Here is a 15,736-nt window from a genome sequence, read left to right on the forward strand (position 1 = left end):
GTAAGCCTTTCTTCATTGTTACTGGTCATGGACAAATACCTTTCAGCATTATTAAGTCCCAACATGAAAGCTGCAAGTAATTTTGTTGTGCAGTTATCAATTTATCTTTACTATTACAATTTTGCTACACAAAGTGGGCTGAAAATTTCATTCTGAAGTTAGTTATCCCTGTCCATCAGCTTTTTAAACTGTTTCCTGAGTACCTGTGATCGACATCACACCGTCAGCATTTTCCAAATCAGACCTTTATCTGCTAATTATAGATAATTATCATTGCAGAACATTGTTCAATAAAAAACACTTCAAGCTGTGATAATTTTAAACAACTTTGATTTTACTTAAAGGCACTGGAACATATTCACAATTCACGCTTATACTTTTGGAAACACGACAAGTCTTTTGAAAGTTTAATTCACAGAAACCAGACAACAATACTGAGATTGTGCAATGAAACAAGCCAACTATTTCTCTTCATGCACTATCATAGTGTGGATTACAATGAAGAAAGTACTGTTCACTACAATAGTTGTCCAAGTTCGCAGTCTGAAACCAAAAGGATATTTTTAGGAAATTTGATAACATTGACATTTAAGTAAACATTTAATATGGAAGAGTGTACAATATCAAAACTGCAAATTCTGGTTTTAAACAGAGACAAAAATAATAGTTGTTTTTATAAGCTAAATATAAGATAGTTCTTTTAGAGGTAATTGAAAAACTTCTGCTTATAGGCACATTTAAACACATTAAAGCACATTAATTAAAGCCAATTACCAAAGAGCTGCAATTTATATGGTATTAATAATAACTCACTGACAAATGAACAATGTATTGAAACTTTAATAGGTATGCCTTTGGTGTTTTCACACTTCTTTATGTTTCAATCCTGGACAGCTGTGAGTCACAGGAAAATCAAACTGCTCCAGTAATTAAACTAATCAAATGTCAGATTTATTACCTCAAAGAGTCATATAGTCATAGAGATGTACAGCATGGAAACAGACCCTTCGGTCCAACCCATCCACGCCGACCAGATATCCCGACCCAATCTAGTCCCACCTGCCAGCACCCGGCCCATATCCCCCCAAACCCTTCCTATTCATATACCCATCCAAATGCCTCTTAAATATTACAATTGTACCAACCTCCACCACATCCTCTGGCAGCTCATTCCATACATGTACCACCCTCAGTGTGAAAAGGTTGCCCCTTAGGTCTCTTTTGTATTCTTACCCTCTCACCCTAAACCTATGCCCTCTAGTTCTGGACTCCCCACCCCAGGGAAAAGACCTTGTCTATTTATCCTATCCATGCCCCTCATAATTTTGTAAACCTCTACAAGGTCACCCCTCAGCCTCCAATGCTCCAGGGAAAACAGCCCCAGCCTGTTCAGCCTCTCCCTGTAGCTCAAATCCTCCAACCCCAGCAACATCCTTGTAAATCTTTTCTGAACCCTTTCAAGTTTCACAACATATTTCCGATAGGAAGGAGACCAGAATTGCATGCAATATTCCAACAGTGGCCTAACCAATGTCCTGTACAGCCGCAACATGACCTCCCAACTCCTGTACTCTCTACTCTGACCAATAAAGGAAAGCATACCAAACGCCTTTTTCAATATCCTATCTACCTGCCACCCCACTTTCAAGGAGCTATGTACCTGCACTCCAAGGTCTCTTTGTTCAGCAACACTCCCTAGGACCTTACCATTAAGTGTCTAAGTCCTGCTAAGATTTGCTTTCCCAAAATGCAGCACTTCGCATTTATCTGAATTAAACTCCATCTGCCACTTCTCAGCCCATTGGCCCATCTGGTCCAGATCCTGTTTTAATCTGAGGCAACCCTCTTCGCTGTCCTTTACACCTCAAATTTTGGTGTCATCTGCAAACTTATTAACTGTACCTCTTATGCTCGCATCCAAATCGTTTATGTAAGTGACAAAAAATAGAGGACCCAGCACCGATCCTTGTGGCACTCCACTGGTCCTCCAGTCTGAAAAGCAACCCTCCACCACCACCCTCTGTCTTCTACCTTTGAGCTAGTTCTGTATCCAAATGGCTAGTTCTCCCTTTATTCCATGAGATCGAACCTTGCTAATCAGTCTCCCATGTGGAACCTTGTCAAACGCCTTACTGAAGTCCATATTGCTAAACCATGTAAAACCTTTAAGAAAATAGGACTCGGTCTGACTTTAGAGAAAAAGAATTAATGTTTTGGGTTCAATATGGCTCTTTGACAATGCAAAGGTGGCATACTGAACATAAAACATTAACTCTGCTTTCCTTTCCACAGATGCTCTCAGGTCTGCTGAGTTTCTCCAACACGGTCTGTGTTTTCAGATTGCCAGCATCCACAATGCTTTGCCTGAATTTTGATAATGATGTGATTGTGTACAATGATGATAGCAAGTAGGCAGTCCATTTTAATTCTCTTGATTTTTAGTTTTATAGAAGTGAACTTGTAACACCAATTTTACAATTTATTTGTAATTTTACTTATTTTGCTTTAATCTTTGTGTTTTCTCCTCTCTCCATTTATCTGCATTTCACACTTATGATTTAATATTTATTGTTACATATTTATTACACACTCTATCAGTCCAGTTATTATTTGACTTTATTGATTTCAATAATCTAAAACCATTTGGGACTTCTCCATTCACAGTAATTGATTAGATTAGATTACTGGAGTGGCTTATTAAAACTATTAAATTCAAACTCAGCTGACATATAAAGACAGGTACAGACAAATGTCTTTATTTTTCAATTTGTTCATACCTGATCTTGTACAATAAAAGCCATTGAGTAATGTTGGGAGTTAGCATTAGAAAGACTCAGTAATTTTCACCTCTTTAGTGTGCTGTCTTCAGGCAAATATGCCGTGTTGTCATACAGTTCAACATGTTTTCCTGCTACAGTGTGAAGTTCTAGATCTTCTGTATGACTTCAGAGATTCAACTGAATGAGCAGACAGACATTCATCAAACTCTTTAGAGTCAACAGTTTGATAATATTCCTTCTCTTCCTTTGATGCATTTTGCTCACTTTCCTGATCCATGCTTCAATTTCTAGAGGTCATCCAAGTTTTGTTCGCCTCACACTGCATGGATGGTGTTTAGCCATTGGCAAAACTGCACCGTATCTTGAATTTTCCATTACCAGCAGCAGCAGCTTTTCAGTGTCATCCAGGTTGGTGCAGACCACAACTGTTACACATTCACTATTTTGCTTCCACTGTTACATATTTAATTGTTAAACATTAAGTAGTGAACTGGTAAAAGACAGTGAAACAGTTTAGTTTCATCCATGCTAAAAATGTCTCATTGTGCATGCACAATCAGAACACGAGTGAGAGCATTTTGCAGCCATTGCTGTAGGCTACTTCATCGTTTTCCGCTTCAACACAGCGTAGCCTTGCTCCAATTGGTCAGTGCAGTCCCAAGACAAATCTTTACAAATTTGGTTAGTGCAGCTACCAGTCCAGAACTTTGGCTTCCAATGCACATCCTTTTCCTGGATTTGATATTCTATCTGCAGGAATGGTTAACAGTTTCACCACAATCAGAGTTCAGTTTATCCACCGTTCTGAGGAAGGGTCACTGGACCCAAAACGCTAACTCTGATTTCTGTCCACGGATGCTGCCAGACCTGCTGAGCTTTTCCAGCAATTTCTGTTTTTGCTTCTGATTTACAGCATCCACAATTCTTTTGATTTTTATTCAGTTTATACTAATTTGACTTACCGCAATTTCACTGTTGCGTCAAATCATATTTTGATCTAAATGAGCTAACATGTTAACAAAGCAGGCAGTAGAGCACTTGTGAAATAAATCATCACTTCAACAACGTCTTAGTGCCACTCCAGGACTGGGTGCCCAAAAGTGGTGTGTGCATATTGCAGCCAAACAAGTTGTGACTCCTTCTAACATGGCAGACAGTAAGGCAGAAGAGTTTCCTGGACAGTCATGAAATACAAAGAAATCCGAGCCTCTACCATAAATTCTCCAGCTCTTTGATAGAACCAACATGTAAAAGTGTATGTTGTCACAACACTTGAAATCTTTGAGTGCTGGCTGGCTCAATTGGTTGGATGGCCACTATGCATCAGACTAGTTCGAAGTGCACAGAGTATGATATCTGTTCTGACTGGGATGGAGTTCACACCTACCTCCTTGTCTACGTATGCTGGAGGTCATAGCACAATGGATCAGGCTTGCCTTTGGGCAGCAAACTTGATAGGAAAGACCAAATGATTTACGCAATGTGTTTCTGTACGTTGTATGGTCAATTCAGCTCACAATATATCTCTGGTCTTCACACAGAAAGGTTATGTTATAATGTTGGAGAAACTCAGGAGCAGGTGTAAAGATGGAAGCAGAGTTAATGTTATGAGTCCAGTGACCCTTTGTCAGAACTGTTCTCTCGACAGATATTGTCAGATCTGCAGAGTTCCTCCAGCATTTTCTGTTTTTGTTTCAGATTTCCAGAATCAACACTTCTTTGTTTTATTACATTATATCAAGTCCAACTAGCCTAATCTCACTTCTAATTGACTTGCTTTGGTGAATGATTGATATTTTTCAGAGGGAACAGACTAAAGTAAACTAAGTAAAGCCTAATATATAAAATCCATATAATGGTAAATCCAAATTAATCCATAGATGTGAGTGACGTGGGAAATGTATCTTGATTTATGAATTTAGGCTACATGCTGGAAATTGTAAATAGATCACTTCTAGTACTTGGGGCAATTGCATGAGATAAATAATCATCAGTTCTTCCAAAAAAAAATTGCTTATATGGTTTTTGCCAAAATACTAGCATAAGAGGAGAAAGACTTGACAGCTAATCTTAACCAAGACGATAATTTCTTGTAAAAGCTCACAGATGAGAGACTTCATCTCAGTTTAGAACATTAAAGTTGGTTTTCAATTGGCAGCATTTTGATTCTTTTTCCTGTGGGGGTGCGTGCTTCAGTCCACCATTGACATGTTATATGGGAAAATATCTATACACATCAACAGCATGTTTGTACCGATTTATTCTGAGGTCACTTTCTCCATTTTTCACTTTGCAGGTAATCACATACCATGTATCAGCCTTCGCTATGTTGACAGGTCATCGCTGATAAGGCTTCTGCTCATAGCTCTCTAAAGCTAATTGTTCAGAAGTGTCCCATGATTGTTCAGTATGACACTTTCTTCAATTTGAGTCTGCTCTTGTGGAAATCCCCAGTACATCTCTTTACCATAAATTGGAATGATAGCAAAAGATTAATGAGGTTAATTTAAACTGCATTTTGCTCATAGTGCAAACATACACTAGGAATCAGTAAGCCAGTTTACACCAAGCTGATTTTCAAGAAGTTATAAATCTGTTTTGATTAATTTTTAGTGCATTTCGCTCTGCTGGATAAGATCAACTTCACTACCAAAATCTTCAATATGAAAGAGCCGTAGTAGCTGTGATTGCTTCCTCATAGATGTAGTTTTTCAACAGCTGCCTTAGGCCTGAGCAATAACTTACTTCAAGACCTACAAAAGACGTTTACAGTCTCTATATGTTTTTCTGATATTCACAGGATGTGGAAGTTCCTGACAAAGAGCAGCATCTATTGCCCATCACAAAACATCCTTTAGAAGGTGGTAGTGAACGGCTTCCTTGAACTATTGTAGTTCATGGGAGAGGGGGTGTTAAGAAAACGTCATGAAAAGTAGTTCCATGATTTGGAACCAACTACATTGAACAAATAGTGATAAAGTTCCAAGCCCGATTAATTATGCCTTGGAGGAGATCTTGCAAGAGGCAGTACTCCCATGGATCTGCTGTTGTGGTCCATCTGGGTAGTAGAGATTGCAGGTTTGTTCTCTAAAGAGACTGCAGTGACTTTTTGCAAAGTTTTTTTTATCCTTTCAGATAAAAAGGATAGGATCAGGAAAGGGGATGTCCTATGGACCGAAAGTTTTTAAAATGCAAAACTCACTTCTTTAGATATATAGTTGAGAACTTTGTAAAAAAAAAACTTAATCATAGTTAAAGACATAGTACACAATGTGAATAAAATCAACAATTTAGAATGGTCACAAAATGGCCATAACATTACATAATCCAGTCAATTAAGTTTAACTTGTATCCACATTCCACATTCAAGATATTATTCATAGTCTTCAATATCAGACAATGGTATCCCATTACAGGGACTAGATTCCAATGCAGTGCTGCGGGTTGTCATGCGGGTTACACTGGCAGAATACCATCCAGGTTTGGAACCTTGGAATTTTCGGCTACACATCACTTCTTTAAACATCTCTCTGAATCGAGTTGACATGAGGTTGTAGAGAATGGGATTGACTGCAGAGCTTAAATAGAAGAATACACCGGAGACAATATGTACACACTGATACAACCTGTGCAGTTCTTCAGTCCAGTTGTTTATCAGAATCCACATTAATCGATCTGTGTGAAAAGGTGCCCAGCAGATTCCAAACACAATCACCAGAACAACTGAAAAGGACAAATTTAATCATCAGTGCGAAAGTTAAAAATGGAATAATTTGCAATGCTGCAATCATTCAAAGTAACTATAATGTTTTAATGGCCAAAAGTAACAAAGTAACATTGAATTTCGTTAAAACGAGGGCTGAATGAGTCAAGAAGCGACCACTTACAGAACTTTTAAAGTGACATTCACCTGCTTTCTTTTGCGATACTGCAGAGGTTTGGGAGATATTTCTGTGGGGTTCACAACAGTTGTTAGAGAATGAAAGGATTTTCATGTGCTTGTCCATACTGTTGGGCTGTAGGGCTTTAAGAAAGTGCATTTTTATCTGAGGATCTTTCTCAAAATTTGATTGGGTAGGGAAAGAGAATTACATGCAGAAACCATAAATTTAACCATAAATTGCATTTTCAGCAGGTAGCCACAAATATGTGCACTCATAAGAATCCACATTCCCATCCAAAAGGAAGTCTAGAATACAAAAACTGGGAGATGTGTTTCAGATTCACAATGTTCTGATATAACTCATCTAAGTACTGCATTAAGTTCTGGGCATTGCTCCTCAATAAGGATACAATGGACGAGAATGTCATGAAGATTAATCAGAACAATACTGGGCTAAATGGATACCATTATGAGGACAGATTGCACAGCTTAGTTTTTAATCTTTTTAAACATAGAAAGTTAAAGGGTGCTTTAATTGAGGTGTTTAAAATGATTACAGGATTTGATAGATTAGGTAGACACTATTTCATCTGGTGGAGAAGTCAAGTAAAAAGGAGAATTTATGATAGGTAAGGGTCTAAAGGCTCAAGAACCAGGACAATATATGGAGTTATCATTTAGATCGGTTCTGGACTAACAGAATAATAGAAGAGCCTGAGGGGTTGAATGGACTGCTTGTGTTCCTATTTAGAGAGTACAGACCCAGGGCGATATGTATCTGAACTTTGAGAAGAACAGTCACTTTCCAGAGGAGCTGTCAGAAAGTTATGTTGCCTCCTGCAAACAGCTGCTGGCACAACATTTTCTGTGACAATCAAAATTCAATGCACAATGCAGCTCTGAATTTCTTTGCCTCTGGCTCCTTCCCAATCACAACAGGAAGTAATAGTAACATTAATCAGTCAGCATTTTCTGCTTGCATTCATCAGGTGCTAAAGCTATGGTTCCTAAGGCAAACACATCCATTACTTTTCCTGTGAATTTCTAGTTTTCAGGCTCAGTATTAAAATCGGCATCACAGCTATTGTGTGGTATAAAGATTTTAAAGCAATTTATTTGAATATTAACATACAAAGTAGCCTTGTTGACTCTATAACCTCTGTATCAAAATAAGATACAGGGCTTCTGTTAAGATAACAGACAAAGGAATTCAATTTGCTACCTTTTATATTCCAGACTTATAAATCTTATGGGTTTTGATTCCAATAATGTAATTTACCTAATGTGGCAATGATTAAGCTATCTGTCATCACAAGAAACCAGGCATGGATATCGTGGTGTTGAAGAATCTAATGGACATTTATTACGGCTCACTAATCTATCTCAATAATACATTCACAGGCACATCAGTGACTGGGCTCACATTAAGCGATTAAATTGTACAGAGCAGCAGGCTGCTTCTAGCATGCCATGCTTCAAGTGATCCACGTTTAGTTCAAATATGCAATCTTTATATCCTAAGGCCACATGCCAGGATATAGTGATGATGCCATTAGTATGTCTCCAAAAGGTATATTGAGTACTATATCTCTTAAATGTATATTCACACACTGATCATGAAACTTAACACAAAATCCTCCTGTACTCTCAGAAACTGTTGCAGCCAATTGTCCAGATTCTCTGAAGTCTAAAACTGCTGTTCAGTAGATCTTCAATCAATTTTCCTAATAACTACCACTGAGATCATGGATTACTTTTATTGAAGTCCATCACTGCTAACCATGTCCTCTTTGGTGACTTTACCTGATGTGGCAATGGTTATGTTTTCCCCTGTAACATAAGAAACTAGGTGTGGATATGGCATGGTGTTGAATCCAAAAGATAATTTATTAGCTCAGCCAGCTAAGGAGTTCAACGATATATACAAATATTGTATTTATTAGCACATCAATGTCTGGGCTCATGTTAAGTTTCTTGTCATGTGTCATGCTTCAAATGATCCAAATTAAGATGCTATTTCTAATTTCTAAACCCTCAAGTCACATGCTATGAACAGTAGTGATATCTTTAGTATGTCTCCTAAAGATATACTGACTCTGGCTTCACCGGAGGCTCACTGATGATGTTAGCTAGCATGGTGACGAAACGTCTGAAAATGAACCTTGCAGCTCAGCGAGCAAACTTACATCCAGAACTGACATATTCTATCCATTAAAGATATATTGACATACCAACAATGACATATAATAAAACTGAAAAAACTAACATCAAAGTTCAGTCTACAGCTTTTATACTGTATGATATTGGTAAAGTAAATGCATTTCAGAAAACCAATTGTTTGAACAGATCACTGAATTTAAACTGGCTGAGATGCAGATCCCCTTTTGTGCCATGTTCCTCATTGGTACAATACACATCACCGAAAGATGAAAGCTTTTACTTAATGAAGCTGAAACAAGTGAGATTATTTAATTGGTAATTATTAAGAGCTCAGACAGCACAAGCAACATTTTAGAACAGGCTTCTTCAACTTTTGTTTGATATGTGCTGGCATATGAAAATCTTCCCAGTGGATTTAACCTGGAGTGCTTTGGCCCGGAAGGTCTGAAGTCCTTCAGGGCAGTGGTTCATAAAATGCTCCTTGTCAACATTTAAGGGAATGTTTGGAAAGAAAAGGGAAACATAGGCAACTGTCCTCTTTGGTGAAGATATTGATACACCACTAGGGTCAGTGTAGGGTCCCATCATAGATTTTAGGGCACAATTTTAACAATTGCGAGTGATACAAATCTTACAAATGAAGTAAACAGTGATGAGAATAGAAGCAGTCTGGTGAAGTTGACAAATTTAAATTAATGCAGAGTACTGTAAAGTGATGCATTTTAGAAGATTAATAGGGAAAATAATATAAACAAAGTGGTACAATTTTGTGCACAAACAAAGGGACCTAGAAATTTACATAAACAAATTGATGTAAATGTCAAGACAAATTGATAGAGCTGCTTAAATAAAACAAAACTCCAAGCTCAAGCTGGTGCAGCTGATGATACTTCCTGCAAATATAGTTCTCTGAGACACAAGTAGCTTCCTGAAATTCCTAACTGGAACAGATTGATACTTAATAGGACACAGCTGAAATAGGTATTGCTGAAATGAGAAACATACTGCTGAACATTTCATCTTCCCCTCATTGGGACAGACATAAGAAGACCAAATTTCAAATGGCATTGAATGTCAAGATGTTGTCAGGGAAAAGCAGAGGGAGTGTATAGGCTCCCCCGTGCTCCTGGGTAATTCAAGAAAGGTGCAAGTTTAAAGCATTTTCTATTTATCAATAAATGTCCTGACTTCTGATCTCATGACAGATGATCATTATGGAAGCAACTCAAGATGTTTGGGCCCAGGCCACTACCTTGGGAAGTTCTGAAATGATATCCTGAGGCTGGGTTCATTGCCAATTACTGTCCTCATCCTTAGTGCTAGATATGATTTCAACCACTGGAGAGTTTTCTCCTTTACTCCCATTGCCCTCAATTCTGTTAGTGCTGCTAATGCCTCACTTGGTCAAATCTCGTCTTTATTTCAAGGTTACCACCTTTACCTTATCATGGAACTCAACTATTTTGTTTATATTTGGACCAAGATGCTGATGAAGTCTGGAACTTGATGAACTTGACATAACCTGCTCAATAAGGCTCAGTTTTGGTTATTTGTGAGTAGGTGTTTCTTGAGAGTGCCATTAATAACACCTTATAACACTTTGCTAATAATTGAGAGTAAACTGATGAAACAGTAAATGACCAGATTGGATTTATTTTTCTTTTTACAGACAGGATATTCTGGGCTATTTGTCACAATGTTGGCTCGCTTTTAATATCGCAACTTTTTGAGATTGCTTCTGCATCAGATTGAGTGTGAACAGTCTGAGCCAGTGGGCCAACTGTTAGATTGCTAGTAAGGAAGTTCTATTTATTTACTCCTCAAGGTCTTTTAGACTCCTGAAAAATACTGTTTTGGATAATCAGACCAGAGAATCTTTCAATTGCAATTCTTCTTCAGCCTCTAATAACTGAGCTTGTCCACCCATAGCTGGCATGACCACACTGGCAGAGAAAGTCAAGATTAGAGTAGTGCTGGAAATGCACAGCAGGTCAGGCAGCATCAGAGGAGCAGGAAAATCAATGTTTCGAGCAGGAGCCGTTCATCAGGAAGGCTTCTGCCTGAAACGTCAATTTTCCTGCTCCTCAGATGTCTCTAATCTCCAGCTTCTGCAGTCCTCACTTATGCCTGGCAGAGAAAGTGTCAGGCCTTTTTCTCTGCAGGCTATTTGGTCTCCCTGACCTCAAAGGGCCTCTCAGAGACCACTGAGTATTCTATTATCTTTGATCCCACCATTGGTGAGAAGCAAGTCAATCCCATCCATAGGCACATTGAGAATGGCTTCTCAATCACTGACCTTGACACAAGGTCACACTCCATTTGCACCCAGTAAAGGGGGATGGAAAAGCATCCTCGGTCAGTCCATTCTTCCAGCACCTTGGCACTTAACTGTACTCTGTTGTAGGAAGTCATGCCTTTTCCCAGCAACAGAGTTTGACTGGCCTCAGTATTCCTTGGTATCTCTGCAGGCTGTTTGCCTCTCCCTGTCAAAATGAGACTGTTCTTGCACAAGATGCAAAATCCCCGTAAATCTCAGGAATTTCTTTAACCTCATTCACACTCTAAGGAATGTCTTCACAGGGATTCACAGTTGATGTCTGAGTCATAGTCTTGCCTGATATGCTGTCTGACTGACTCCCATTCTTTGCACTTTTATATGTGCCCTGATAAGTCCCATTAGATTTTCTAATAGCTTTCAACAATTGATCTGAACATGCCCTGCCTTGTATCAGTTAAAATACATAGGCTTCTTACCTTTCAACTGAACACTATAATTTCTATCCTCAGAAAGATTTCCAGTATTTCCCTTTTTCCAATGTGGGCTCAATTTCCGATCACTCTCCCCACCTTTTGATATTAAGACATAGGAGCAGATGAAGGTCATGCTGGATTAGTGGTGCTGAAAGAGCACAGCAGTTCAGGCAGCATCCAACGAGCAGTGAAATCGACGTTTCGGGCAAAAGCCCTGATGAAGGTCAGTCAGTCTATCAAGTCTGCTGCACTGTTCAATGAGATCATGGCTGATCTGATCATTCTCAACTCTATTTACCTGCCTTTTCTCCATAACCATTGATTCCCGATTAAAATTCTGTCTCCAACTTGAATGTACTTAATGGCCCAGGCTCTACAATTCCCTCCTGTAAAGAATTCCATAGGTTCATCACCCTCTGAGAGAAGAAATTCCTCCTCATTTCTGCCTTAAATATGCAACCCCTTATTCTGAGATTATGCCCTTTGGTCCAAAACTCTGCCAGAAGAGGAAACATCCTTTTTGCGTCTACCCTGTCAAGTTCGCTAAGAAAGTTTCAACCTCTGCCTCCTCAAAGCTAGGGATTAAATGTAAATTGCCTCACCCTCACACCTCAGTCAATAGTGACTTCATGGGACCCAGTAGGATTCCTGTTTCTTAGTTTGAGCTGTCTTAATTCATACTCTTTTTTCTGTTGGATTTTCTTGAAACTCTCCTCCCTCCTTGCTCTTTGCTGTCCTGTCCATCTCTGTTATTTGTCTTTTTCTTAAAGTTCTAATTCCCTCTGCTCCAATTTTACCCTCTAATACTAATAGTCATTAATCTCATTATTCACAGTTTTCAACTGTAAATCATTGGCCACCCTGTTAATTTTTTAGAGTTTCTGACTGAACGTAAAACTCTAACCTTGAGTGTCTCATTGGATCTTTTAACTATTTAAGAGACTAAACATTTAAACCTTCAAAAGTAGCTAACCCTAATTCTACTAGGAATATACAGTCATTGAACGCAGACATTTCAAGACCTCAGACATTTCAATACGGCAGAAATGCAAACTCAAAAAAAGCTTTTCGCAGTTTTATTTGAACAATTGGTTTTAAAGTGGCAATTTATCATTTTAAATCTTATGTTTTATCTGTGGTTTTAAATCACAGTAAGATCCCGCGATTTATTATGAGCGGGACCTGGGTGAGGTTCCCTGACTTGTTAATAGTTCCAGATGAATATCTCAAACTGTAAAACTCCCGAGTGAGGAAGGATGGACCATACCCTTGTTTATTCAACAAGCCCCTTGTTGCAACCAAGTTCACTTCAAAAAGGAGTCCCTTCCCTTGTGGATACGTCTCTCCCGGACTCATATTGATTTATGGTTGACAGGAGCCAATTTAACCAGGCTTTTTCTCTCTCTTGAGTTAACCTAAGGAGTGAGTCACTTTGGCTTGTTCTAAAACATATTGCGTCTGAGAAAAAAAGAACCCACAAGGGAGGAGATTCATTTTTAAATTAACCTTGCTGCAACCAACGGAGGGGATTGAGTGGAAGGGGAACCGGCTCATCTCTCCTCAGCTGAGAGTGTAACAGGTTGGAGGGATCCCATCTGGAACTGGGACAAGTTGAGGAACCGCACTCGGGAGTCCTGTCAGAACAATGTACAGATTTCCCTCATTGCATCGCGCTGTTTCTACAACCTTTTTGGTTTCTCATTATCTATTTTTTCCCGCAATTTGCAACAGCATTGTTCCAGCTGTAAGGACCTGTGTGAATGATGTAGAAGTCAACTTACATTGGTGCACTGAAAAATGCCTCACCAGATTTCTTTTTTAAATCACCTCACAGTGGTGACTGATTTTGGAAATCAGCATTCTAATTCATTCAGACTACAATATCCCCACGAAGTGTTCCTGATGTATTTTTAAGGGAACGTACTCCTAGAGGTGTGAGGTAATAGTAAACTCTTCTGAAAACCTCGGCGGACATAAGGAATACCGTCCTTTCAAATGACTTGCTCCCTTTTGTTCGCAGAAGGTGGGGGGGGGGGGGAATTGTTTGTTCTTTTATTTCAAACTTACTGAGCATTTTGGTAACTTGGCACCTCCTAACCTTCTCTTGCTCCATGCGGGCAGTTTGATAATTGGCGTTTCGCAATCCCGGCTTGAAGTCGGAGATGACCTTCTCCCGTTTCAGTTGCAAGCCAATCAGTAAGTACAGCATACTAATGATGATCATAGGGACGACGAAAAACAGCACTGTAGTGATCTGAATGACGAGATTGTACATCCAGGCTGGCTTTAGCAGCATACAGATAGCGGACTCCTCAATGTGTTCCCCAAACGGGGTACTCAGATAATAGATGCCGTGGAGGCTGGTGTTGGGAATGGCTGAGCAGAGGGAGATCAGCCACACCGTTAAAATGACCCGTTTGGCGTGAGTTCTGGTCACCACATACTTTGCCTTAAGGGGATGCACGACGGCGATGTATCTCTCCACGCTGAGGGCCGTCACATTTAGTATTGAAGCAAAGCAAACCATCTCAAAAAGAAAGGTTTTAAAGTGACACCCGGCTTGACCGAGGAGAAACGGGTAATTCCTCCACATTTCGTACAGTTCCAAAGGCATGCCCAGAATCAGCACCAAGAGATCGGAAATGGCGAGGCTGAATAAGTAGTAATTGGTCGGGGTTCTCATCACTTTGTGCTTCGCGATAACGATGCAGGTCAGAGCGTTTCCGAATGCGCCGACCACAAAGATGCAAAGGTAAATCAGACAGACCGGCCCAAAGAAGGACGACCGCCGGGGACCCAGATACTTCTGCAGCAGCTCCTCCTTGCTCATGAAAAAGTCCTCCGGGATGGTGTTACTCCCGCTGAAGTTCTGCTCTCCGGAGGTTTTGTTGCAGAAGTACTGATAGACCGTTTGGAGAAACGCGCTCCGATTCCTCAAGGAGTCTATTTGAGAACAGTTTTGGGGGAATTGGTCCTGACTGGGTGACAGTTGCATTATCCTCTTCCTTCCTGTCCAAGACTAAATGAAAGTCAGTGAATATTCGAAGACATGTTGAAATCAAGTTGTCATCATTTTTAAACCCGTCAACTTTATCGCTTATTTCAAACTGAGGTCGGTATCATAAAACTGGGAATATTTTACATTAGTTTTATTTCGAGTAGAGACTTCGCCCTGAGTTGGCTAAAACTGTTACTTTCTGAAAAAATGCTGTAAAGACTCACCACTGATAACGAAACAACTCACGATTGCAAAACCGGAAGATTTCCGTGCTTTTTCAAAGCAGCAAAGTTCTGTTTCCCCGCTTCCGCATGAACTGAGTCTGTGCTGAGATCTGAATATTCCTACTCCTGGTTATCAGTTGAATTGGCTCCAGTAATCAGCGGCACTGTGTTTTCCTTTATGATTTGAGTTTGGACGTCAGTCTCCAGTCCGTGAGAGCTGATTTTCAGGCAGAAAACTCCACACTGTCCGTTCTTGGGCACTCAGCAGCAGTCTGGGCAACAGCTCCTGAGAGGAGTGGGCACGGCACTCCGCAATGAGCCGCAATGAGCCGCTGCGCCAGGTAGTTCCAAAGCCTTGAGGTACTGCCGCTGAAATAAAGACATAGAACTTTGCATCACTTCTGACGTCTACAAGGATTAATGAAACAAAGCAGTCTTCCGAATGATATTCCCGGAGGATTGATCAGCACTGATTTGAACTGATGATTTCTGCAAGGGAGACCTTTATGAAAAGAGTGAGCTTTCCATTTTAAACAAAAGCTGACCTTTCTGAGGTCAGAGACATACACACTCTATCGCCCCGCAACATTTTAAATGTGTGTTAATTTGACCATCTTTAGTGTTTGTTCTGAAGAAGGGGCTCTGGACCCGAACCATTAACTCTGTTGACTCTCCTCAGATACTGCTACACCTGCTGAGTTTGTTTTACCCCAGCTATTTCTGTTTTTGCTTCTCATTTCCAGCATCCGGATTTCTCTATTTTATCTTAGTGTTCGGCTTGTGAGGTCTGCCAAGCACTGGAGTAGGAAATGTAAGGATCCAGAACCTTTGTATCAATAGCTTAAATATAATTTTATAAACATTTCTTTGAAAATCTTTAAAGAAGGACTCCGCTAGTATTTCATATGTTTATGTTGAAAATATGAGTTTCCCGTTTCCT

The 15,736-nt window shown here is 39.7% G+C and overlaps 1 protein-coding gene across 2 annotated transcripts; it reads right to left on the reverse strand.

Moving 5' to 3' along the window:
• Positions 1–349: 349 nt before the first annotated feature.
• Positions 350–15,340, reverse strand: nmur1a (neuromedin U receptor 1a). 2 transcript variants are annotated; one of them, XM_072572561.1, is made up of 3 exons: positions 14,797–15,340; positions 13,642–14,593; positions 350–6,503 (listed from the first exon to the last, which is right to left on the reverse strand). In XM_072572561.1, the coding sequence occupies exons 2-3, from the start codon at positions 14,567–14,569 to the stop codon at positions 6,154–6,156; spliced, it is 1,278 nt and encodes a 425-aa protein (XP_072428662.1). In that variant the 5' UTR covers positions 14,570–14,593; positions 14,797–15,340; the 3' UTR covers positions 350–6,153. The 2 variants fall into 2 exon arrangements, with proteins under 2 accessions (XP_072428662.1, XP_072428661.1); XM_072572560.1 differs by having other exon boundaries at positions 13,642–15,340.
• Positions 15,341–15,736: the final 396 nt, after the last annotated feature.

This window comes from Chiloscyllium punctatum, chromosome 6 (assembly GCF_047496795.1).
Source record: "Chiloscyllium punctatum isolate Juve2018m chromosome 6, sChiPun1.3, whole genome shotgun sequence".
Lineage (NCBI taxonomy): Eukaryota > Metazoa > Chordata > Chondrichthyes > Orectolobiformes > Hemiscylliidae > Chiloscyllium > Chiloscyllium punctatum.

Bases quoted from the DNA above. Each gene is read 5' to 3' on its own strand.
- nmur1a (XM_072572561.1), bottom strand. From the start codon at position 14,569: ATGCAACTGTCACCCAGTCAGGACCAATTCCCCCAAAACTGTTCTCAA. The intron at 6,504-13,641 runs GTAAGTTTGAAA...TGTCCTTTTCAG, and splicing joins CCAAGTTACCAAAATGCTCA to TTGTTCTGGTGATTGTGTTT.